We start from the raw sequence: 24,404 nt of genomic DNA on the forward strand, positions 1-24,404 counted from the left end.
TTGCTAAATGTCAGGTCTGTGATTCACAAAGCTCCCCTCATCCGGGACTTAATACTTGATGAGGGGGCAGACCTGGCATGTATTACTGAAACCTGGTTGGGCCATGAGGGAGGAGTCCCCCTCTCTGAAATGTGCCCGGAAGGGTTTCAGGTGCTCCACCAACCACGACACCAACGAAGGGGTGGGGGAGTGGCAATTATTATCTGAGGATCATTAGCTCCTCGCAGGAGCCCTGCTCTGGAGATTGTGGGGTGTGAGTCCCTTCTTTTGAAGTTGGACCTAGAGGTTCAAGTGGGCTTGTTTCTGACGTACCTACCTCCTAGCTGCATCACAACAGCCCTGCCTGCGCTCCTGGAGTCAGTAGCCGGGTTGGTGGTTGAGTTCCCCCGACTGCTAGTACTGGGGGATTTCAACCTGCTGTCCCTAGGCGAACACTCTGATGGGGCCCAGGAGTTCATGGCTTCCATGACAGCCATGGACTTGACCCAGGTAATTCAGGGTCTGACTCATATAGCGGGACACACACTCGACCTAGTGTTTCTCTCGGGGCAGTTTCAGGCCTGGTTACTGCACCGAAACCACTTTGGTCCCACTGACCGATGATCTCTGGCGGGCCAGGGATAGAAGGCATTCCTCTAGCCTTGTGCTCCTTGACCTCTCAGCGGCCTTCGATACCATTGACCATGGTATCCTTCTGCGACGGCTGGAAGAGATGGGAGTGGGAGGCACCGTTTTACGGTGGTTCTCCTCTTACCTCTCCAACAGGTCGCAGTCGGTGTTGGTCAGAGGACAGAGGTCGACTCCTAGGCCCCTCAATTATGGGGTTCCGCAGGGGTCGGTCTTGTCCCCCCTCCTATTTAATATCTACATGAAGCCACTGGGTGAGATCATTCGCGGGCACAGGATTAAATTCCACCAGTACACGGACGACGCTCAGTTGTATCTGCCAACTCAGTGTAGTGGTGGAAGTGATGTGCCAGTGCCTGGAAGCTGTTAGGGTCTGGATGGGAGCGAACAAACTCGCACTCAATCCTGACAAGACCAAATGGCTGTGGATGTTGCCCCCCAAGGACAGTCCAGCTAGTCCGTCCTTAAGCCTGGGAGGAGAAAATTTGCTCCCCTCAGAGAGGGTCCGCAATCTGGGTGTCCTCCTGGATCCGCAGCTAACTTTGGAACATCACCTGTCGGCTGTGACTAGGGGGCCTTTTGCCCAGGTTCGCCTGGTGCACCAGTTGCGACCCTATTTGGACCGGGGGGCACTTCAAACAGTCACTCACGCCCTTGTCACCTCAAGACTGGATTACTGTAATGCGCTCTACTTGGGACTGCCCCTGAAAAGTGTTCAGAGACTACAATTAGTCCAGAATGCAGCCGCGTGAGCGATATTGGGTGTACCAAGGTACACCCATACTACACCTATCCTCCGCGAGCTGCACTGGCTTCCCATTGGTCTCCGAGCACGATTCAAGGTGCTGGTTATCACCTTTAAAGCCCTACATGGCCTAGGACCCGGATACCTACGAGACCGTCTCCTGCCGCATACCTCCCTAAGACCAATAAGATCGCACAGGATGGGCCTTCTCCGGGTGCCTTCAGCTGGACAATGCTGGCTGGCGATGCCTCGGAGTAGGGCCTTCTCTGTTGCCGCTCCGGCCGTATGGAATGAGCTACCCCCAGAGATCTGGACCCTACCCACTCTCATGGCCTTCCGTAAAGCTATTAAAACCTGGCTTTTCCGGCAGGCCTGGGGCTGTTGACCTCTTAATTGAGGTCCAGCCCCCCTTTGATTGGGTGCATGTTGTGTTTTCTTCTTAATCTTGTTGTATCTTATTGTTTTAATCCTTTTTAACATTTTTCATTTCTGTAAGCCACCCGGAGTCCTCCGGGATTGGGCGGCCTATAAATTCAATAAATGAAATGAAAATATTGCTTTAGCAATCTGGTACCTTGTATGGACTTCAAGTCCTAGGATTGTCCACCAGCAAGCAACTAGCAAGTTGGCTTGAAAATTCTGGGAGCTGAAGTCCACACATCTTAAAATGGCTGAAGCTGAGATGTGAGCTAAGCCTTACCTCAGCTTTAAACCTACCTAACTGATCTTTCTTCCTGCATCTATAGCTGGAGGGAGAATTGGGGGTGGTGGTGGGGAGAAGATTGCAGTTTAGTTTTTGTCAAAACTAATTAATGTAGAAAGGTTTTGTGAACATAGTGCAGCAGCAGTTTAGGCCAAATCTGACTTTGGAAAATGGATTTGATGGATTTGAATTACCATATTTTTCGGAGTATAAGACGCACCAGAGTATAAGATGCACCAAGGTTTTGAAGAGGCAAATTAAAAAAAAGTAGGTAGGTAGATAGAGGGATAAAGAGGGAGAGAAATACAGTAGGTAGGTAGGGAGAGAGAGTGAGTAGTTAGGTAGATAAAGAGAAAGAGGGAGAGAGAGAAATAGAGAGAGAAATACAGTAGGTAGGGGGAGAGAGTGTAGGTAGGTGGGTAGGTAGATAGGTAGAGGGATAGAGAGAAATAGAAAGAGATAGAGAAATGCAGTAAATAGGTAGGGAGAGTAGGTAGGTTGGTAGGGTGAGGGGGAGAGAGAGAGAGAGAAATACAGTAGGTAGGAAGAGAGAGAGAATAGGTAGGTTGGTAGATAGAGGGGGGAGAGAGAGAAATACAGTAGATAAGTAGGGAGAGAGAGAGAGTAGGCAGGTAGGTACGTAGGTAGATAGGGGGGAGAGAAAGAGAAATATAGTAGGTAGGTAGAGAGAGGGATAGAGAGAGAGAAATAGAAAGAGATAGAGAGAGAAATACAGTAGATTGGTAGGGAAAGACAGTGAGTAGGTAGGTTGGTAGGTAGAGGGATAGAGAGAAATATATATATAGATAGATAGATAGATAGATAGATAGAGAGAGAGAGAGAGAGAGAGAGAGAGAGAGAGAGAGAGAGAGAGAGAGAGAGAGAAATACAGTGGGTAGTACGGGGAGAGAGAGAGTAGGTAGGTAGGTAGATGTTTCCATGTGCTGGAGAAGGAAATCGCTGGAGCACCTAAGACTTTGTTTCTGCTGGCACAGCACTTGATCAATGTAATTCTCATCAATCAGTTAAAGAGCTTTCCAAAAGGGAAAAAAAACCTTTTTGCACTCTGCAAACCTCCCCAAAACAGGCCCGGTTTTTTTTTCAAATAAAAGGTATCAATAGCCTTGGGGGGGCTTCCAGAGTGCTCCTAGCAAGGGGGGGGGGACGACTAGCAAAAAACGGGCCCTTTTTTGTCAAAAAATTGCATGCATAGCCTTATGGAGACAGAGAGTGCTGCTGGGGGCTGGGGGGCGGGGCAAAAACAGCCAATTTTTTGCTAATTTCTGCCCTCCCCAGCCCCCAGGAACTCTCTGAAAGCTTCTATAAGGGTATGCATGGCCATTTTGGTGAAGGGGTGGGGCTTCGGGAGGCAAAAAATGCTGTATTCAGTGTATAAGATGCACCCAGATTTTCATCCTCTTTTTTGAGGAAAAAAGGTACGTCTTATACTTTGAAAAATATGGTAAGTCCTGATGAAAACACTTAAAACAAGTTTATCCAATACTTTGCACAAACTGCTGTTATTTCTGGAAGTGATTCAAAGCCAAAAACAATTTACTCTAAGATTCCAAATAGTCAGTAGAATTTTCCGCAAACATTTCTGAGATTTCAGAAGCCAAAACCTCTGTGCTTATAGGCACCAGTGATTTATATTCGGTAATACACTCAAGCCTGAAATGCTTATCGTTGGTTTCTTCTAGAGTAAGAATTATATAAAACCTGTTATTTTATATTACATTAAAACTTAAAACACAGATATCAGTTTTAATTTTCTACGTTATAAATTGAGCATAAAGAAACAGTCGCTAAGGATTTAATCTCACTTACTAAATTTAAATAATTTAATCTTAAACGCTCTCTGAAAGACCCTTCTAACAGATATCTTTTGAAACATTTTGGGAGCTTTGTGGGACATCTATGGAGATTCTCAGTAATACAATCATGGTTGTCTCAAAGGTGCTTTTTCAAAAGGCAACTGGAATTTCCAGTTGCCTCTTGAAAAAGCACCTTTGGGAGCTTTGTGGGAATTTCCCAAGATAAAATACTATCATCAGAAAAAACAACAACCCAGAAATCCTTGTTATAACTTTTGAAGTTCAGAAGCATCCAGTGTCTGAACAAAGGCCTCTCTCAATCATCTGAAAAACAGAAGTTATACACAGAAAGGGAAATGTTTTTCATCCAACAGAAACAGAAGCAACATTTACTGAACCTCGGCAAGGAAATGTTTTCAAAGATAATTTCTTTTGGAGATGCAGATAAGGCATACTTAACAACCATTCTTTCAGTGACTGCTCGAAGTCTGAATTAAGTACTGAATGAATGTTAGTTATGACTGGTCCCCAAAATTATGGCCATTGCAATGCCTCTATGGTCACATTATCAAACCTTTGCTGTTTGGTAACCTGCCTGCAATAAAGAATGCAGGGGTACTTTAACTTATCTCTCATCCCCCCCCCCAAATCTCTGCCTTTTTGGCCACCCTGTGTTCTACTCACCCTGCCAGTCTTACCACCCCAGCTGACTTTCATTGCCTTCTTCTTCCCAGTATGACAATATACGCTTTGGACAACCTGCAATCCAACTTGGAATGGGCTGGATTGAGGTAGGTCCTCACATGATTGGTGGGATTCAGTTAATGATTGAAATGGAAATTGCCAGGACTGCTGCTGCTAAGTGATAGTCACATGATATTGTACTTTATAACCGCATTGCTTAACGATGGAAATTCTTGTCTAAATTACTAAATTGTTCTAACTCAATATGCTTAATTGAATAAGTTTCTGCGAAGAGAAATGTAACGTAAATGTAATTTACATCAGTTTTGAACTATATAAAATAGTTGGCATCATGCTTTAAGTAGTTAAAGAAATCAGAATAACAAAACTAAGTATCCAGAATCAGTGATTATCATTGGAGGAGATTCTCATAAACAGTTAGGATACTGCTAGTTCTGTAAGCTGAACTGTCTAAAAGATCCCTTTCCACTACTGCAATGGACTCCTTTAAACTCCATTAGGTGGCAATTTATCTACGACAAAGAGGTCACATACCGTCTCTGCTATAACCAACCAAAGCAGAAGTTAAATGATGTCATCAGCCTGCTGGGACCAATATAGTCTTATTGAACCACTGTTGTTGTAAGCTGTGTTTGACCTGGTGTGTTTTGCATGTAGACGTTACCTCAATAGGTAATAATACCTCATCTCTGGTGGACCTCAACATTACACTTGTCACTTCAAATAAGGCGGAGCTAATTTTTCCTCAATTACTTTTTCAATCACAGTATGAAAGATACCAAAGACTGCTATTTTCTGACTGGTCAGAAAATGGAACTACTCAAATTCCCTAAGTCAGGGGTGTCAAACTCTATTTCATTGAGGGACACACCATATGTTTAACCTCGGGGGACTGGGATGGTCAGGGTGGCATGACCAGCTTGATGTCACTCGTGCCGGGAGCGCCTGTGGTTGCCCAAGCACTCTGCATGTGACAATGGGCTCCCAAGCTCCGTTTTCGGCTACAAAGGTCTCCTGCAATCTCTGTCAGCAAAAATGGAGCTTGGGTGGGCTGCATGTGGCCCTCCCAAACACCATTTTCGCTGGCAGAGGCACCACGAGCCAGTTCTTGACTGTTTCCAGGGAGCCCCGCAGGCCAGATCTAAGCACCCAGTGGGCCAGATCCGGCCTGTGGGCCTTGAGTTTGATAACCCTGCCCTCGATAGTCTTGATCGATGTTTGTGTTGAGAGAAATTTAGTGAAGAATTGGAATTCTCTATTTACTCCCTTCACCCAACTAAGTCTACATAGAGCATGCCAAATTAGTTCTATTATCCAAGATCAAATCATCAGTGTTTATGCTTTTCTCATTTCCATCAGTTATACAAAGATACCACCACAACTTTAAAACTTCTTAATAAAGTAATAAATTTGAGGCAGCAACATTTGGAATAACTTACTAAGTATCTCTCCTCTTGCCTCATATTTGGAGTACGGATCATATGGTTCTGCTCCCCTCTCCAGTCTCCAAAACGGCGAAAAAAATAGTTAGATAAAAATCGATTGATAGGATCTCTAATAATATTGATGTATACTGGTTGGTCTCCTCCAAATCTGGCGAACAAAAATAAAGAAAAATCAGAAAACTGCAAACAGAACTTTTAAAAATTCAAAAGGTGTCAGAAGAGAATATATAAGAGTAGAAAATAGAACTACAGTAACCATTGGCAAGAGATAAAATGTTTTTAAGTTTGAAGATTAATAAATCAGAAATTTAAATATATACACCAAAAAGAATATAAAAACTATTTCAATGTATTTTTATACTGAACTTAATGTGGAATAACTTATTTTACCAGACAGAAGACAGTTTACTGTAATATTAATTTTATTCAATAGGATACCCTATCCTATTTTATAAAGTGAAGTATACCATTGTTGCCAACAGAACCAGATACAAGACTGCAGACAAAAACAGTATGTTTAAAAAATGGTTTAAAAAATGGAAGCCCCGATCAGGGCTTCCAATGCTTTAGATCTACAGTAAGTGAAATAGTAACCAGATCATATCTGCTTACTTGCACTAATGTTTATGTACTTGGCTTTCCTATACCATCCACTGAGACTACAATAAATATAGCTAAAATAAGGATGTGTTCTAAAAAGAGAAATTGCCCCAAAAGCAAATGGCTTGTTTCCCAGTAAATATTTTCTTACTTTATATATCCCAGGGAGGTTAATACGTATTTTTCATTTTAAGGATTAATTGAGAGGAAAGCACTGAACTGTTGCAGGGAAAATGCTTTTTCTTTTTTAATTATAAAGGCTAACACATATCAGGGTAAAATGTATGAAATCTTAATAAAATGTCAGGGTAAAATTGAAAATCCAGATGTGAAACTTACATGATAATAAATAATAAATCAATTTCCAAATTCAGTGTAACATTCCAAGTCTATGATCCTAAGCACAATTATTTGTGAGGATATTCTGTTGGACAATTATATCATTACCATGGCTAGCTATACAATTTCCACATATAAAAGCTTACAGAAGGGTTGAAAGAATTTATGACAAATATGTAATACAAATGTTTTTAATAATGTTTAGTGAGTTAGATATCTTAGCTCTAACATAGTTATCCTACTCAGATGTTAGATGTTGCCCTATTTAGATGTTAGAGCTAAGGTCTCCAACTCACTAATGATTATAAATCCTTAAGTTTACATTATAAATTGTAAAATTACATACAGATTCTATATTAAGATCATTTTAATGATTACTTTCAAAGTATATTCTAATAAATTGGATTACTACTTTCAGATCTACATAAAAGCAAGGTTAAAATGTGAGATAAAGAACAGTATTGATATACATAATTTATTTGGAATAATATACATAATTTATCTGGAAGAATATAATGGAAACCAATAGGATTTAGATACAATTATACTAGCATCTAAATTGTTAGGAGTATGTAGCCTTATTGCCGTGTAAATATTTTAAATTGAATAAAAGGATACCTGATGTTAAAGTTTAATTCATTTTTCATGAAATTTAGACATTCTACACATTTTTTTTTAGATTATGCACCATGTCATCAGTGTAAATGCAATACCAAGAATTAATGGAATATAAATTTATTTTTAATATGAACAAAATTTGTCTTTAAGACTGACATTTTAGTTATTCCCCAGAGTGCTTTGTGCTTCTTCCAAACTTTAGCCCTATAATACTTTTAGCTTGAAATACTATAAAATGTATTTATACAATTCTCTGTTTTAAAACAAGTACAAAATCCTCCATTCAAAATAACTGACAAAATGAATTGTGACAATTCATTGTTCTTGAAGTATTAATGCTAAGATTATTAAAACAGAACTGTTAATTTTAAATCTAACAATGGATTATGAACAAGATTTGTAGGCCAGGTGCTTATTTTTCTTACTTATTTTTCATAAAGTCAGTCCAGTTCAGCTAGCAAATCAACTTTGTATCAAAGATCACAATCAATTAAGACTTAACAAGAGGTTGAATACACTACCCCACGAGGTTAACCTAAAGGAAACAAAGATCCTTTAATTAAACCATAAATTTATGTGGTGTCAACTCATGAAACTATTCTAGGACAGGAGTCCCCAACCCCTGCTCCATGGACCAGTCCACAGCATGCCATGCAAATAAGACCGTGCAAACAAGCGAAGCTCCATCCACAATATACAGGCAGCATGCAAAACAACGCCCCCTGTGGTCTGTTTAAAAATCTTTCTCTACCAATCTGTCGTGCCCAAAAGGTTGGGATCCCCTGTTCTAGGAAGTATAGCAGCTAAGAACAAGACTTGGAAAAAGAATTATTAGTTTGAGAAAGCATACAAAGTATTTTAAGAAATTGAAATAGAATAAATTGCTTCAAAGAGATAATAGCGAGCTAACATAGTCTGGAAGTCTTATTTCAGAACATAATTTACAATTCTGGGAATATTAATCTCAACCCAATGGAATTGAACTAGGGGTGGTGGATTTTGTTTATAGTGGCATACCAAACACACACTTCAAGGGGTTGTCATTCTAAATTCTATTATTTTATTGATATTTCACAAAATAGAGACATTTAGTAAATAGGAATTGATTTTAATTACATAAAAAAAAATATCCCAAACTCTATGCTTATTGTTGGACTAAATTATCAAGAGGGAATCTGCATTATCCACTTCATTCACAATGCTTGACTAGGCCACATATAAAATAGGTAACAGAGTTAATTAGGGTGACCAGACGTACCAATTTCAGCGTGATAAGCACGCTTTATAACAATTTTTCCCGCGTCCCTCCGCCTTTTAAAAAAGTCCCGATTTTCTGGCTTCATGTTGAAAGCCCAGTGGATTTGCTTAAGAAATCCTAACTGGGGCAAGACAAAAGTCTAACCTCTCTCTCTGTGTCTCAGTACTTTCATTGAAGATATTAAAACGTTAAAGCAACAAAACGGACCTCCCCCCCCGCGCCGTTTTTACTCACTTTTATAAGAAAAAAATGATCTAGTACCATAGAGCTACAGGAAATGGCTAGAGAGGTTACTTCCTGGATTTTCCAGAGGGGAGGGGCACGTAGGTTGGAGGACTTCTCCGAAATATGGTGGCATTTTTCCCTGACTAATTTCACCATTTCGATTTGCTCAGTTCTTTGTATTAACATCTACATCATTCTGGGTTTACTTGGAGTGCAAGCCTGCTGGTAAGTGGGTTTTTTTCTTTTATTTTAAAATAATATTTTATTTATTGTGCATAGAATTTATTAAAATAGTTTTATTCTGTGTGGATTTAAGTTAAGAAGTCCCTGTTATTAAGCTTTCCTCAATTAATCTCTGAGTAGATTCCCACCAACTTCAAGATCCCAAGGGCACATCTTGGAAACTACACCTTTGCTTAGTTTATAGATGATGCCTTTCCTTAAATATGAAAATAAATACATTTATTGTTCAAATGTGTACATCTCAATAGAAATGACTCTCAGGGGTGACAACAATCCACTAAAATAATAATATAAAACAGTAATTACAAAAACAGGAGCAACTGTTATGAAAATTATTATTAAAAAATAAAGAATAAAAATGGAGTTATTAAGTATATTAATTGCAGCAACCACAATACAATACCTTGGTCCTTCTTTTTATTAAACTAGACATACCCAATTCCAAGGAATTAAAAGATGCTTGCTCCTGGGGAGGAAAGCTATGGCAAATCTAGACAGCATCCTAAAAAGCAAGGTGACCAGATTTTCAGTAAAGATGGACACCTTTGACTGGGGGTGGGGGCTTGATTAAAAATTTTATACGGAGCAACAAAAATTTTCATACAACGCAAAAATAGTATTGTAATATTTTTTTTATTTCAACATAACTACAATTTACAAATATAAATTGTAACTGTTGCCAAACATCAAAATTTTGATCGTGTGACCATGAGGATGCTGCAACGGTCGCTAAGAGTGAAAATGGTCGCTAAGTGTGAAAAATGGTCATCAGTCACTTTTTTCAATGCCATTGTAACTTTGGTCACTAAGCCCATTATACCACCTTTCTTGCCACAGTTCTTAAGTGAATAACTGCAGCTGGTAATTTTGTATTTTAGAATCTTTTTTTAAATTGTCTTAGACTATTTTAAAAAAGATTCTATCCAAAATACAAAATACCAGCTGCAGTTATTCACTTAAGAACTGTGGCAAGAAAGGTGGTATAGTGACCAAAGTTACAATGGCATTGAAAAAAGTGACTGCCTCTGGGCCCAGCCAGGTTTCAGTAATACATGCCAGGTCTGCCCCCTCGTCTGTAATTAGGTCCTGGACGAGGAGAGCCTTGTGAACCACAGACCTGGCATTTAGCATCAGCAACCTGAGACCAGGGTCCTGACTACTCATGCCATCTGGCCTTGGAGTGGAAGTCACAGGGCCGGAAGGAGGGATACCTCTGATATAGGGAACCCTCCTTCCCCTGAAGTTCCCGCCATATCTGCCCCTTCCCCTTATGACCCCAATGTTCCGGCCCACTCCCGCATCTGTGGTCCCTCCACCTCTCCCCCAGCCGCCGGATTCATCGGCAGGCCCTTCGACACACACATCCAAGGGCTGGAACCGAGCCCGGGTCCCCCTAGCACTTCTGCCAAAGCACTCAGTGCAGGAGGGCCCGGCTAAACTCCCAGCTCACCTAACATACCCATGCATACAACCAATCAATCCCCACAGTACAAGTTAAAATAGAACAACAATATTATAATAAAAGTGGGAATATTCAGTCAGTCACAATCATACCATACTCTCCCCACACATTTAAAATATAAAAATTTAGTAGAAATTACAGGTATATAGAAAAATTATGAGTTTGCGCAGTCCAGGCAGTTGCATAGTCCAAGGAGGCCAGAAAGTAATGTCCAAGCCTCCCGAAACTGAATGTCCGAAAGTCCAGAATAATAGCAAGGGCATAAAAGTAATAAGCCAACAATAATCCAGAGCGAGGCCAGGAAAGTCTGAGAGACAGCAGGCTGCAACGGCGAAAGCTGTAGGGCCAGCCGCAGGAGATGGCGGCCAGCAACACCCCCTCCCATCGGGGACAAAGAAACACCCGGGAGCCAGGGATAGCCCCACGGTAAAGGGGGGGACAACCCCGCTCCCGGCTGTACCGTGACGCCACCCGTGGAAGCAGCCCATCGGCAGGCCATCAGGCTAGCAACCCCACCCCCACCCTCACCCTACCCTAACCTTAACCTAGCTATAACAACACTAACCCCACCCTAAATTCTAACTAACCCTACCCTGTCCCTAGCCTGACCCTACAGCAGCACAGCAGCAGAGGAGGCGTCAGACAACCTAGGGGGGTCGGGTCCCCCCAAACAGTCACCGACAGCCGCTTCCACGGCAGCCAGACGGTCTCAGCCTGATCTTCCAGGCTCCAAGCAGGTGTCTTCAGCCCCAGTGGTCGGGAGGTCAACGCCCGCCTCCCACCACAGGCGGCCCGACAAGGTTCGCAAGATGGTGGCCCACAAGTTCTCAGCAGCTCACTCGGTTAGGCTACAGCGTTTCCGGACGGCCACAGCGTTCCCAGGTGGCCTCGATGGATGCAAATGATCAGAAGGACTCCCTCCCGGCAGCCGGGCTACAATATTCATTCAGGCGCCATTCACAGTCCCGCGGGACTCCAGCTGGTCTCAGAGTCACATAAGCAAATAGCAACTTCAGCGAGGTCTCCTGGTCAGCTGAGCCGCGCTAGCCACCGCAGTGCTGGTCTCAGTGTCTTCAGCGTCTCTGGGCACGGCAGCTCCAAAAGCAGTGCCACCCCAAGCACGCCCCAGACACCCCTTAGTTCTTCCTGAGAAGGGGGGGAGCGCTTCCCCCAAACTCAGCACCGCCTACCCCTTGGATGGTATTCAATAGTACACAATAGTACTCAATAGTACTCAATAAACAATTCAATATTCAGCTCCCGGGGGCTCCTGGCGTCTTCAGTGTCCTCAGAGCTCAGTTCTTTTCCAGCATATCTCAAGCAGCCCTGACACACGAACAGCACGATTTCCAGCAGCAGCGGAGGGCGCTAGCCACGATATCCTCGGCTGATCAGCTGATCAATGTCTCAGCAGCTCAGATGTCGTCTCCAGCGTTCCCCGGTGAGTGGACAGACCGCCCGGCTCTTAGTCTCTGGTGGTCAGCATACACACACGCAGCCCCACGCAGCCCTGGCTCCCCAGCTCCCGAACGTCTGGCTGCAGTGTCTCCGAGCAGCAGCGGGCTTCCCCGTCAGCAGCGTCGGTAAGTCGGAGGCTTCCCCGTCCGCAGCGTCAGCATCGGCATTTTCTGTGCCTAGCAGCTCCGGGGAGACAAGTCTCCCCCACGCGCTGCTGGCACGGATGTTCTGGGGGGTTTCTATCCTCAGCCAGCGTGGAACCCTGGGCAGATATTTCCCTTCCCTCTAAGTTATTTTCGGAAAAACCGAGCTGGAGCGAAAAGCTCGGCAGCCATCTTCCAAGGACATGCGCACAATCCAATCATGCCCGCATGATGCAAAATGCCACATGGAGATAAAGCATACCCTCTTGCCTAGTCCCAATACTAAAAGATGGCTATTCCTGTTTATAATTGTAGAGGGAAGAGGAACTCTTTGTAGTTTTGAGGCACCGGTGTAAGAGCTGCTACTAGGGCATTAGGATCTGCTATTAGAACAGTTAGGATGAGGATTTCTGTTGCTGTGAGATGTGAATATAAAGAGGAATAACATTGCTTTGTGGCGGCAATACCTGTGTTCCAGTTGTCATCATTAACTGAATCCCGCGGTCATTAGGTGAGGCAACTTCCAGCTGACTTGCTACAGCCAAAGTCAGTGGGAGAAGTTGTGATTCCCAGGCTCACAGAAAGGTAAGTGGCTGATGTGAGGGAAGATTGGGGAGGGTGTTTAAGAGGCATGGGTGCAAAGGAGGACCAAGAAAGTACAAGGGATACAAGAGGTGACACATGGGTTTAGTAGGGTGCATGAGAGGGCACAAGAGTTGCATGGGTTGGAGAGGTGCATGTCAGGAAGGGCAGGCAAGAGGCACAGTATAGGTTAGGGAGTGCCCAGGGGTGTGTAATGTTGCTCAGGGAGGGTACATGGGAGTGAGTGAGTGCAAGTGCAGAGGGCTGGGGACAGGTGCATGGGTGGAGGAGATTTACCCCAGCTTCCCCAGGAAAGGTTCCAAATCATGATCAAATGATTGTGGGATAAATGGCAACAAATTGTTAAGTACAAACAGGTTGCCAAGTACCCAGATCTTGATCATGTGACTCTAGCAATGCTGGGATGGCAAGAACTCTGAAATCATAACCACCAGTTACTCAGTGTCATTATAACTTGGCAAGTTATTGACTGAATGGTTGTAGGTCAAGGACTACCCATATAAATGTATTTTGTTTCTGATATCAGTTTGCAGAACTTTGTAGTTCTTTGTAGCACCAAGGTGTGTATAACACTTCATTTTTAAACATTCTGCGTGTGAAATCTTAGAAAAAGCACCATTTTGCAAATGAAACTGAACTTTATATAGATTTACATGTACATTGAAACAGGCTGCACACCTCTTATTCTGACCTCCTTCAAACAACATTGCGCAAATTTAAACTTATTCCTCCATATAATTATGCTTTTCTGACTTATAGGTAATCCTCAATTTATGAATGGTCACTTAATGACTGTTCAAAGTTACAACAGGCTCAAAAAAGTTACATATTATTTACCTTTAAATTGCATGCTGAGCATTTGCTCACAATTATAACTGGATGCAGCATCCTAAAGTCACTTTTTATGTTTTGCAATGTTTTTGCAGGGTTTTTTTTTACATTCATTTACAACTATGTGAATCACTTAATGAATCATGTGATTCATTTAAAGCTCTTCATAAGAATACTTGTAAAATCAAGTCCAGTAAGGTGATGGCTTATGACCACAATGACATACCACCAACATTCTGGACTCAATTGTGGTTGTAGGTCGAGGACTACCTGTTATGATATCTTAGATCATAAAGCTTATGGGATTATAACTTGAATTTGAACTTGAAATCCTCTCTCAAGACTTTTCAGATTACAATAGTAAATTTTAACAGCTAAAGTTCTTCAATAGCAAAGTATACGTGCAGAGGAACATTTTAAAAAATCAAATGGAATTTTGGCAGAAGATTCCTTTTTGCATAACATGATGCCAAGTTTCCAGTTGGAAAGTTTGGAAACGCAAATGACCTCTGAAAGAAGCATATAGTGCATACCAATAAATAAAAATAAAGATACACATTTTATTCCCAAACATTTTGCTCAGTAATAGAACATACAAAATCCTTCCTTCTTCCTTTTTATCAAAAAATCCTTATCCTTGATATAATGGATGGCTAGGGGAATTCTGCATCACTGCTTTTCTGGTTTGTGACAGAAATGCAACTTCCTTATGGTAGAATCTTACACTGTTATAGGATGTGTGTCAGTGCACATACTGTATATTCCCCAAATAAATCACAGGGTGCTCAAAATAAAGAAGCAGATTCGCATGACAAACAGTTATCAAAGGATGTGTTTTCTGTAGCTAAACATTAAATTAAAAGTAAAAGGATTGCCTAAACCAATTGTCTGTTCATTGCAATATGCTATTAAAATTAAATGAGTCCTTACCTTGAGAAATTAAGGAAATGAACGTGTCTAGTGAATAAATAGGGCTGCTCTGCAATGCTTATGTTTTTAATCAATTCCATCTAAAAACAAAAAGAAACAAAAATTAAGATAAACAGTTCCAAAGAGAAGCCATGAAAAGCTACTTATTTCATTGGGCTCTGACTCATTAGATTGCAGCAAGACTAGCCACAAACAGTAGCTTTGGGGGGTGGGGGGGGACCATGATTTTTTTCATATAAAAATATTCAACTTTTTTTCCTGAACTTTATAATTTTAAAAATTAATTTCCTCTTCTCTTATTGGGAAATTTATTGGGCATGAAGCACTAATGCAGAAGCAGCAGAAACAAATCAGTCAGCTACCTGAGATCCACGTATGTTCATAAAGCATACAAACACAATGATACGTGCATACGTTTAATGCACTTACAAAAACAGTACATTAAATTTCATTAAATCAGAGCTAATTTCTCATACAACAATAACTTTTCCAACTCCTAATTTTCATCACTGCATTATGCTCTAAATAAACACAGCAGTGTTCTTCATTATTTCAGTCAATTCCTTCACAAATATTATTTGTGTTTAGTTTCCATGGAGATTTTGTTTTTAAAAGATAATTTAATTTTAAGACCCTTCCCTTCCACCCCTTTTTTGAAAGCTTGAATTGAAGTGATTTCTGCAACTGTGTTCTCCCTAATTTTGCAAAGCCTCAACATATCTGGAACATACTATATTACATCAATCCAAAAGTGTTACTATTAGATATTTGTAAAAGATTTCTAGACTTTCTTGCCAGGGATTAAAACTTCAGTCAGTTTATTTCATAATCTAAATACTTACATTGTATATCCAAGTGGTAATTTGAAATACCCTGTACAAATTATATTTTCATTATAGCCAGCTGAAATCCCAGAATTGCAAAACTGTGCACAACTGTGCAAAAATACTTTTGGTTAGGTGATAAAAATCAATACATGCATCCTGACCATGTAATCAGTACATCCAAGGTTTGTGAGATGTGCATGCTCAGGACAGAAATGTGCATTGTTTATTCTTGTGGCACAATGCAAGGATGAAATCCACTTACCTTTGCTACCAGTTCGATAGCAATGTGAGCACACGCATGCACTTCCGTGCCTGCACAGACTGCCTGCAAAAGTAAGTGAACAGCGAAGGGGGGAATCCACTGTACCATGTGATTTAGATTAACTAGAAAGCAGGAAATCCTGCTTTCTAGCTAATATAATTCACGCATCACAGCTGATAATCAGAAAAATGGTTTGCCCGAACCGGTAGCATTTTTTAAACTACCGGTTTGGGCAAACCGGTCAGAACTGGTAGCATTTTACCCCTGCCACAATGGTCAAAACACACCAAGACTGACCAGTAGTATTTTACTGTTCTCAGAAGTGCTGCATATGGTTTGGCCAAAACCAATCTACTCCTTCTTTATATTAATAAAAAGTATTTTGTGAACATCTCAATTGACTAAGTCCGTGTGGCTCAGCAGAGGTCAACAACTATCAGTGTCTTTGGTGACAACCGTGGCATACAGAGAATCATGTCTTGCAATGAAACAGGATTACATGATAAAGACCATCAGTTAACGGATTAAATGTGACAACCATTTCTCATGCAGCCACAAATCCACTGCCAGACAAACTCGTTACCAAAACAAGACAGGTGGAAATAATCACTCTCCCTCCTGCTCAAGAAAATGATTTCTAACCTTTTGTGTGTGAGAGTAGAAGAAATCATTGCAAGAACAAGAATCTTGGTTTCATTATAAAGACAGCTTGCAATCTCTGGAATCTCCCCCCCTCCACTAATTTCTTCATTAGTTTCTCTATGGTAAATCTAGTTAGAACTTTTGTGATCTTGGAAGTTTATATTTCAAATTTCTTGGCTAAACAATCAACAGAAGAGAAGTATAAGGAAAATGTACAGGTAGTCCTCCATTTTATGACCATAGTTGTTGATTGAAACAGTTATTAATCAAGACAACCACAGGATCAGTTCACATACTGACCGCAAGCCTGGCTGTCCCAGCTGGGATAATTAAGTATTAATGTGGGTTGTCCAGCAGAACGCCAGGGAGACGGTCTAGGCCTCCCAGACATGATAGAGTAAGTAGGGGGCACAGCCCCCTCACCACATCCAGGAGACCTGTGCCTTTTTCCAGCCCCACAAAGACCATCCACTTACCTTTCTGTTGTTTGGCAGCTGCTGACGATTGAGGCTGCCTTGTTCCATCCTGTGAGCAGGCAACTATTCTCGTCATTGCCTTAAAGGCTTTTTCTCCAAATAGTGCAATTTGAAGAAGAGCCTTTTAAATGATTGGCAGAATGATGGTGTTCAATTGCATTTTTGCCAGATTTGAAGTCCACTCCTCCACATGCAGGAGGAAAGGGAAATTCCTCAGCATGCTGGGGAAATGGACCTAAAACTCAACCTCCCTTCCACCTGCAACCTTTCCTGCTGGCTTCCCCACTGACTTTCTAGGGAAGCTGGCATAGAATATTACAAACGGTGATGACATGTTTGCAAGTTACTAGGAAGAGGTCATAAATGTGAACAGGTTGTCAAGCACCAAAATGCGGTCATGTGACTGCAATGCAAAGTTTTACCATGACCAGCCATACAGTACCCATTCTGAGGCCATTGTGACTGGTCATAAAACGTTAAATGATGTGTGCTGAGAAATTTTTAAAAAGGGAAGGAATGTAGCGTAACAGAAATAAAGGATGATGATCTGACCTTTAACATTGATGCTGATGAATACCTCTAAGGAAATTAAAATATAAATTTGATTATAAATGAAAGGGCTATAATGCATGTCAGAAAGTATGAATTGGCATCATTAACTTAATAATAGTTGAATGTTATGCTCTAATGAATGGTAATAGTGGAAGAACAAAAGATGAAACAATTGTGTAGTGAACAGAATAAAGGGGAAAATTATTAAAGACATGAATTGACACATGGGAATGAGGCAAGACACCATTCACACCCATACAAAAAAACCCACTGGTCTCCTCAGAACCTAAAAATAAATGTGACTGGTAACAGGTTTTTTTAGTATCTGCTTACAGAAATGCATGTTTTGAATACATGGTTAAACTTAAGCCTATGCATACATTCGTACACACTGCAAAAGAATGAATATAAGAAAGTGACTGATTTGGTTGTGTAGGATAAAAGATTAAAACAATTAGTCTGATGAGGGTGATGAAAGATTCAGAATGTGGGCCAGATCATTTTTTGGTAGTGCCAAGAGTAAATTTTCGTGGAGTGGGAAATGCATGGAAGAAAGACATGGGGGTGGGGAAATGGGACTAGAATTTGAATGACTGTAGGAACACAAAATACACACTCTATATGAAAAAAATAATGAAACAATGAATGAAGAGTATAAGGAAAGAGGATGTGGACGGAATGAAAATAGTTATATTACAGTGTGCCACAAAACTGTGTCAAGTTATGCTAAGGGGAAGTGCGAATAAGGATGCTTGGTGAAATTATGAATTGAAAGTAGTCATGGATGAGGGGAAAATGGTTATAAAATTATTATTGCAAAAAGAAAGAAGAAAGAAAAAAAGAAAGAAAGAAAGAAATTATTTGATGGTTTCAAATTATAGAAAGATATGAAGAGGTGTAGAAAATGTGTTCATGTAAATTAGATAAGCTATATTTTTCCTCTTTTTTATGTGATTATAATACTCTAATCCAAAAAAGATGAACACATACTATATGTATGTATGAATCAGTGATGTGCAGTCAGGAGAGGCAGGGCCTCACCACTGTCATGAAAAGAAAAGAAAAATTAAAAGGAAAAAGGCTGAGGTAGTTGCTGCCAGAGTCACAGTGGATGACTCTGCTTAGTGCTTAACTGTTTAAAAAAGCCTCTAAAAAAGTGCCCTTTGCAGGAGGAGGTGAGAGAACCACATGCCTCATTTAGTCTATCTTTATGATCACTTGAGCAGAGTTAAGCAAGGGTTAAAAGGTGAAAAATTCCTTATGTAGAGGAGGGACGTGGTTCTCTCACCTCTGCAGGGCACTTTTTTAAAGAGGCTTTTTTTAAACAGTTAAGCAGAGTCATCCATTAGAGACTCTGGCAGCAGGTAATCCAGCCTTACTTCAGCAGCTCTTGCCTTTTTCTTTTTACATTTTTTACATTTTCATCATGGCAGACAAGAGAAGAGTTGAAATCCTCTGTGAAACAGCTGGAAAAGGTATGTGGGTCAGAGGGAGGGGAGAGGAATTCAAAATTATTGTAATTTGTAAGTAATTTGTATTATTATAAGTAATTTGTGTGTGTGTGTGCGTGTGCATGTTTTAATCGCCTCTGCTGGAGCACGGGCCGGCACTTTATTTCCCATCCCCGGGCTGGCACTTTATTTCCCAGCCCCGTGGCACCTTTCCGTGGTTGGCCAAGCTCCTGCTCTCCCCGCAAAAGGCAGCCTCGCCACTGCCTCTCTCTATTCCCTTTGCCCGCTGTCGGTTAAGAACAAAGCCCATGGTGGGGAAGCTGCTTGTTTGTCTGTCTGGGATTCTTTGGGGGGTGTGTGTGTATGGCGGACATACCGCTGGGAGCGGCCAAAAGCCTCTTTCTTGACAGCGGCCAAAAGCCACTTTCTTTCTTTTTGCCACACCAGCCATAAACCTCACCGCACGTCACTGGTATGAATGTAAGTTATAGGGGTATGCATATAATTAATTAATATCAATGTAAAACTTGAATAGAAATCAGTTTTAATTCTTTTTAAAAAATTCAACAAAGAATTCAATTCAATAAAATTGTTGTACTGATAACTTCTTTACTTTCACAATACTGTACAAAACTTGAAGTCAGAGAAAAGATAATATATCAACAGAGTACACTTATACCTTACTATTCATTACACTGGGAAGTTATTTCCGGTTCCACCACAATAGCGCGAAGACCTTAAGCGCGGAGACATAAGCGCGAAGGTCTTTTCAGCGCTGTCATAATCGCTGAAACTAACTCGACCTTATCGCGGAGACTTAAGGGCGAAGACGGCAGCGCGAGCTTCAAACTTCAGTAATTGTTATTTAAAGCGCGGCTTGGCTGGCTTGCTTCAGTGACGTTTCAAGCTTTATTTAAATATTTAAATGCTGGCTTCCTTCAGTGACGTTTCAAGCTTTATTTAAATATTTAAATGCTTCTGTGATGGTTCCTACGTTTGTGTAAAGTTGCGGCTTGCTTCAGGGACGTTTCAAGCTTTATTTAAATTGTTGCTACGTTTGTGTAAAGGTGCGGCTAGCTTCAGGGACGTTTCAAGCTTTATTTAAATTGTTGTTACGTTTGTGTAAAGGTACGGCTAGCTTCAGGGACGTTTCAAGCTTTATTTAAATTGTTGTTACGTTTGTGTAAAGGTACGGCAGCGCGAGCTTCAAACTTCAGTAATTGTTATTTAAAGCGCGGCTTGGCTGGCTTGCTTCAGTGACGTTTCAAGCTTTATTTAAATATTTAAATGCTGGCTTCCTTCAGTGACGTTTCAAGCTTTATTTAAATATTTAAATGCTTCTGTGATGGTTCCTACGTTTGTGTAAAGTTGCGGCTTGCTTCAGGGACGTTTCAAGCTTTATTTAAATTGTTGCTACGTTTGTGTAAAGGTGCGGCTAGCTTCAGGGACGTTTCAAGCTTTATTTAAATTGTTGTTACGTTTGTGTAAAGGTACGGCTAGCTTCAGGGACGTTTCAAGCTTTATTTAAATTGTTGTTACGTTTGTGTAAAGGTACGGCTAGCTTCAGGGACGTTTCAAGCTTTATTTAAATTGTTGCTACGTTTGTGTAAAGGTGCGGCTAGCTTCAGGGACGTTTCAAGCTTTATTTAAATATTTAAATACTTCACTGATGGTTCCTACGTTTGTGTAAAGGTTTTTTTTAAAGTGAGTGAATGCTACGTTTATTTAAAGCGCGGCTGGCTTGCTTGGCTGGCTTGCTTTAGTGACGTTTCAAACTTTATTTAAATATTTAAATGCTGGCTTGCTTCAGGGACGTTTCAAGCTTTATTTAAATTGTTGCTACGTTTGTGTAAAGGTGCGGCTTGCTTCAGGGACGTTTCAAGCTTTATTTAAATATTTAAATGCTTCACTGATGGTCGCTACGTTTGTGTAAAGGTTTTTTCTTAAGTGAATGCTACGTTTATTTAAAGCGCGGCTGGCTTGCTTCAGTGACGTTTCAAGGTTTATTTAAATATTTACATGCTTCAATGATTGTTTAAAGGCTTTAAAGGTTTATTTAAATATTTAAAGTGAATGCTACATTTATTTAAAGCACTTTTTACCAGAGAGACCTTTCCTTCCCCCCCCCCCACCTATCTCTCCCTCCCCAAAGAAAGCCCGCGAAGAAGTTTTGTTGACTAGTTTTATTATTATTTATTATTATTTATTAATAAGTTAGGGGTTTAGGATTAGGTTTAGGATTAGGTTTAGGGGTTTAGGATTAGGTGTAGGATTGGGGAATAAAGATATCAATTACAGACAGTAAAATGTGAATCAATAAATCAGTTTATTATGTCAGTAAATAAGATAAACAGTCAGCAAGTTAGCAGTAGAAGCATATTATGTCATTAAATATACAGAATTAATAAATCAATTTATTATGTCAGTAAATAAGATAAACAGTCAGCAAGTTAGCAGAAGCATATTATGTCATTAAATATACAGAATCAATAAATCAATTTATTATGTCAGTAAATAAGATAAACAGTCAGCAAGTTAGCAGTAGAAGCATATTATGTCATTAAATATACAGAATCAATAAATCAATTTATTATGTCAGTAAATAAGATAAACAGTCAGCAAGTTAGCAGTAGAAGCATATTATGTCATTAAATATACAGAATCAATAAATCAATTTATTATGTCAGTAAATAAGATAAACAGTCAGAACTATAACCTTATTATGTCACTAAGACAAAAAGTCAACAGTAGAAGCATATTATGTCAGTAAATAAGATAAAATACATTCAGTTTTAAATTACTCAAAATTATTATGTCAACAAATCAATTAATTTAGAAGTCAATATTATGAGATATTGCATGTAGATAATCTGTACGTTCACGCCCTGCATATGTGGGCAGAATTGCAGCAAGACGTCTTGAAAGTTGTATATATTTAGATTTGCTGCCTGGTTGACTGTTGGTGATTCCGCTTTGAATTCGTGCGATGTTTTGCTCTGTCATGTCTTGCTCCTGCCGGAAATGGTGAAGCAAAGTGTAGATGGTTGGATGGTGGCATGATACAGATGTTTGGAAAGCGTGATGCCAACCCTCGATAGAATTATTGGTTCGTGGCAAGCCATGAGCAACACGTTCTCTCATGTTCCACATCGTGATGGGAAATAATGGATTTGCTCTTCGATTGCGTCTCCAACGGCCGATGTAGTTATCTTCCCAGTAATCGTATATGTTTTGTAGAGTGTCAGGTTTAGTGTCATTAAGTTCATCAAATGCAGAGCCAACATCTTCCGGTGGAACAAAACTTAGTCCAATCAGCATCTTTGAGTACATTTTAAAGTTATCATCATCACGATATAAATTGGTTAACCCTTCGTGTTGTATACGCCGCCATAAGGACTGCCCAAGGTGAAATAGGCAGCCCAGTATGGTAGCATTTGGAAATACACTAGTGAGTGCATTCATAGTTGCTATTTCAAAATCTATTAGAATGCTGACAGGTGTGACAGAAGGTTGCAGTTCAATTAGTTTGCGGAACACCCTCTCATAGTCAGCCCGTGATTTGGTTTTCAATAGAACATATATTAGTGGTATTGAGCGATTGTCAATTAAGGAATGAATGGTAAATACCTGGAGATAAATTTCAGGCGCTACTTTAAATGTTCCATCCATGAACCAGTGAGGATGTTCCTGCAGCAATTTCAAATTTGTACCAGTCCCGAACATAAATATTCTATTAGTGTCTTGCTCACCTGAATCCCAGAGAAGAAAATTTTCTGCACGTGTTGTCACCTTCATGGACTCTGGAATAACAATTTCGTGCACACTTTGTGGTCTTGGATGGGTGACATCAGGCCTCTTCCGTTTTCTCTGTATAGTACGCTGGCTTGCTGAAAAGGTTGGCAAAAGATGGGCTGCTTCTAGTGAGACTCCAGCTGTGCTACTGAGAATAATTTGGCGTGGTTTTTCGACAGTGTTTTCCGCTTTTTCGCGTATAGTAGCTTTTACCTTCTCAATTTCGTTTTTGGCATTGTCTGGAGCGTGCATGTGTTCAGAAGATGTTTCTAATGTGCCATCTGTCTTCATTTTAAGTCTGCCTGCACACTCTCTTTTAATACACCTCCATGTTGAAGACTTATCTAAATTTAATTTGTCCTGTCTGTATCTATAGCCTTCATAGAGCAAATGAGGTTTGCCTTTTTGTGACTTTATCATCTCCATGCCACTTTAAATTTAAATTAAAGTAATACTGAGAATTACTTTTAGTGGCACAGCGCAGTTAAAGTTTTAAGCAGTTGACACTTGACAGCTTCAGAACAGCAACCTGATAGCTTTCAGAGCGTTTACAACTGCAAACTGTACCTGTGATAGTAGCTGCTATTTAAGGTTTTCAGCATTTGACAGTTGAGAGTTGTTACATTTGCAACATTTGCACCTGCCTGAAATCGATTTGATGCAACAAAAAAATTTTTTTAGTACATTTTACTGTCTGTAATTGATACAACTTGATTGCTTGCAAGGGGGGGGGGGAGGAAAGGTCTCGGCTGGAATCTGGAGTGACAGGAGGAGGGCAGCCAGACAGCTGAGTAACTCCTGACTCAGTGATGGGTTTCTCCCAGTTGTTGGGAAAAATTCTCCCACTCACCTCCACCTGTGAAATTCCAGTGCTTTGCAGAGCCTTTTCCACCCCCATTTATCCTCATATTCAGGGCTGGCCCGAGCGGCTCTCATCCTGAGCCTCTTCCAAAAAACCGAGAGAGGCCTGTGTAGATACACAACAGTATAATTGGAAAGGATCTTAGAGGTCTTCTAGTCCAACCCCCTGCTCGAGCAGGAGATCCTATACAAAGTGTTGGCAACTATCATGGCACGTCAAAACCGCGCTAGACAAAACAGCGCGGACAAATACGCGTCGACAACTACACCTACAGCTTCTAGTGGCAAGTTGTTCCACTGGTTAATTGTCCTAACTGCCAGGAAATTCCTCCTTAGTTCCAGGTTGCTTCTCTCCTTGATTAGTTTCCATCCGTTGCTTCTCGCCTCGCCCTCAGGTGCTTGGGAGAATAGCTTGACTCCCCCCCCCTGTTCTTTGGGGCAGCCCCCTCAAATATTCAAAGATTTCTATCATCTCTACCATTGACTCTGTGCACACGAGGAAGCCGTAAATTACAGGTCATCCTTGACTTACGACCGTTCGCTTAGCGACCATTCAAAGTTACAAGGGATCTCAAAAATGTACTTTAGGGTGATGGTGATTTTCTAGGCTCCAACAGCGCCATATGAGGTCGTATAAAGTGCCGTTTGGGTGCTGATCAACCCAACCCAACCCAATTTACGGCCATCGGCAGTGCCCTGTGGTCATGTGATCACCATTTATAAAGTTTTTGACGAAGTGTAAAGTTTTTACTTCCAGTTTTTGGTAAAAATGCCAAAAGATTAGAGGAAAGA

The 24,404-nt window shown here is 40.7% G+C and overlaps 1 protein-coding gene across 1 annotated transcript in view; it reads right to left on the reverse strand.

Annotated features, from left to right (window-relative positions):
* UST (uronyl 2-sulfotransferase) overlaps window positions 1-24,404 on the reverse strand; it is a 165,240-nt gene that overhangs the window by 43,041 nt on the left and 97,795 nt on the right. The window contains exons 4-5 of the mRNA XM_087718311.1: window positions 14,750-14,829; window positions 6,034-6,187 (exon numbers count right to left, since the gene is read on the reverse strand). Of these exons, the coding sequence (XP_087574437.1) occupies window positions 6,034-6,187; window positions 14,750-14,829 (234 nt within the window). The remainder of the gene's footprint in view (window positions 1-6,033; window positions 6,188-14,749; window positions 14,830-24,404) is intronic.

The sequence above is a fragment of the Thamnophis sirtalis genome, unplaced genomic scaffold, assembly GCF_051295495.1.
Source record: "Thamnophis sirtalis isolate CommonGarterSnake01/CBP01778 unplaced genomic scaffold, rThaSir2_p1.2 scaffold_6, whole genome shotgun sequence".
In the NCBI taxonomy this organism is placed as follows: domain Eukaryota; kingdom Metazoa; phylum Chordata; class Lepidosauria; order Squamata; family Natricidae; genus Thamnophis; species Thamnophis sirtalis.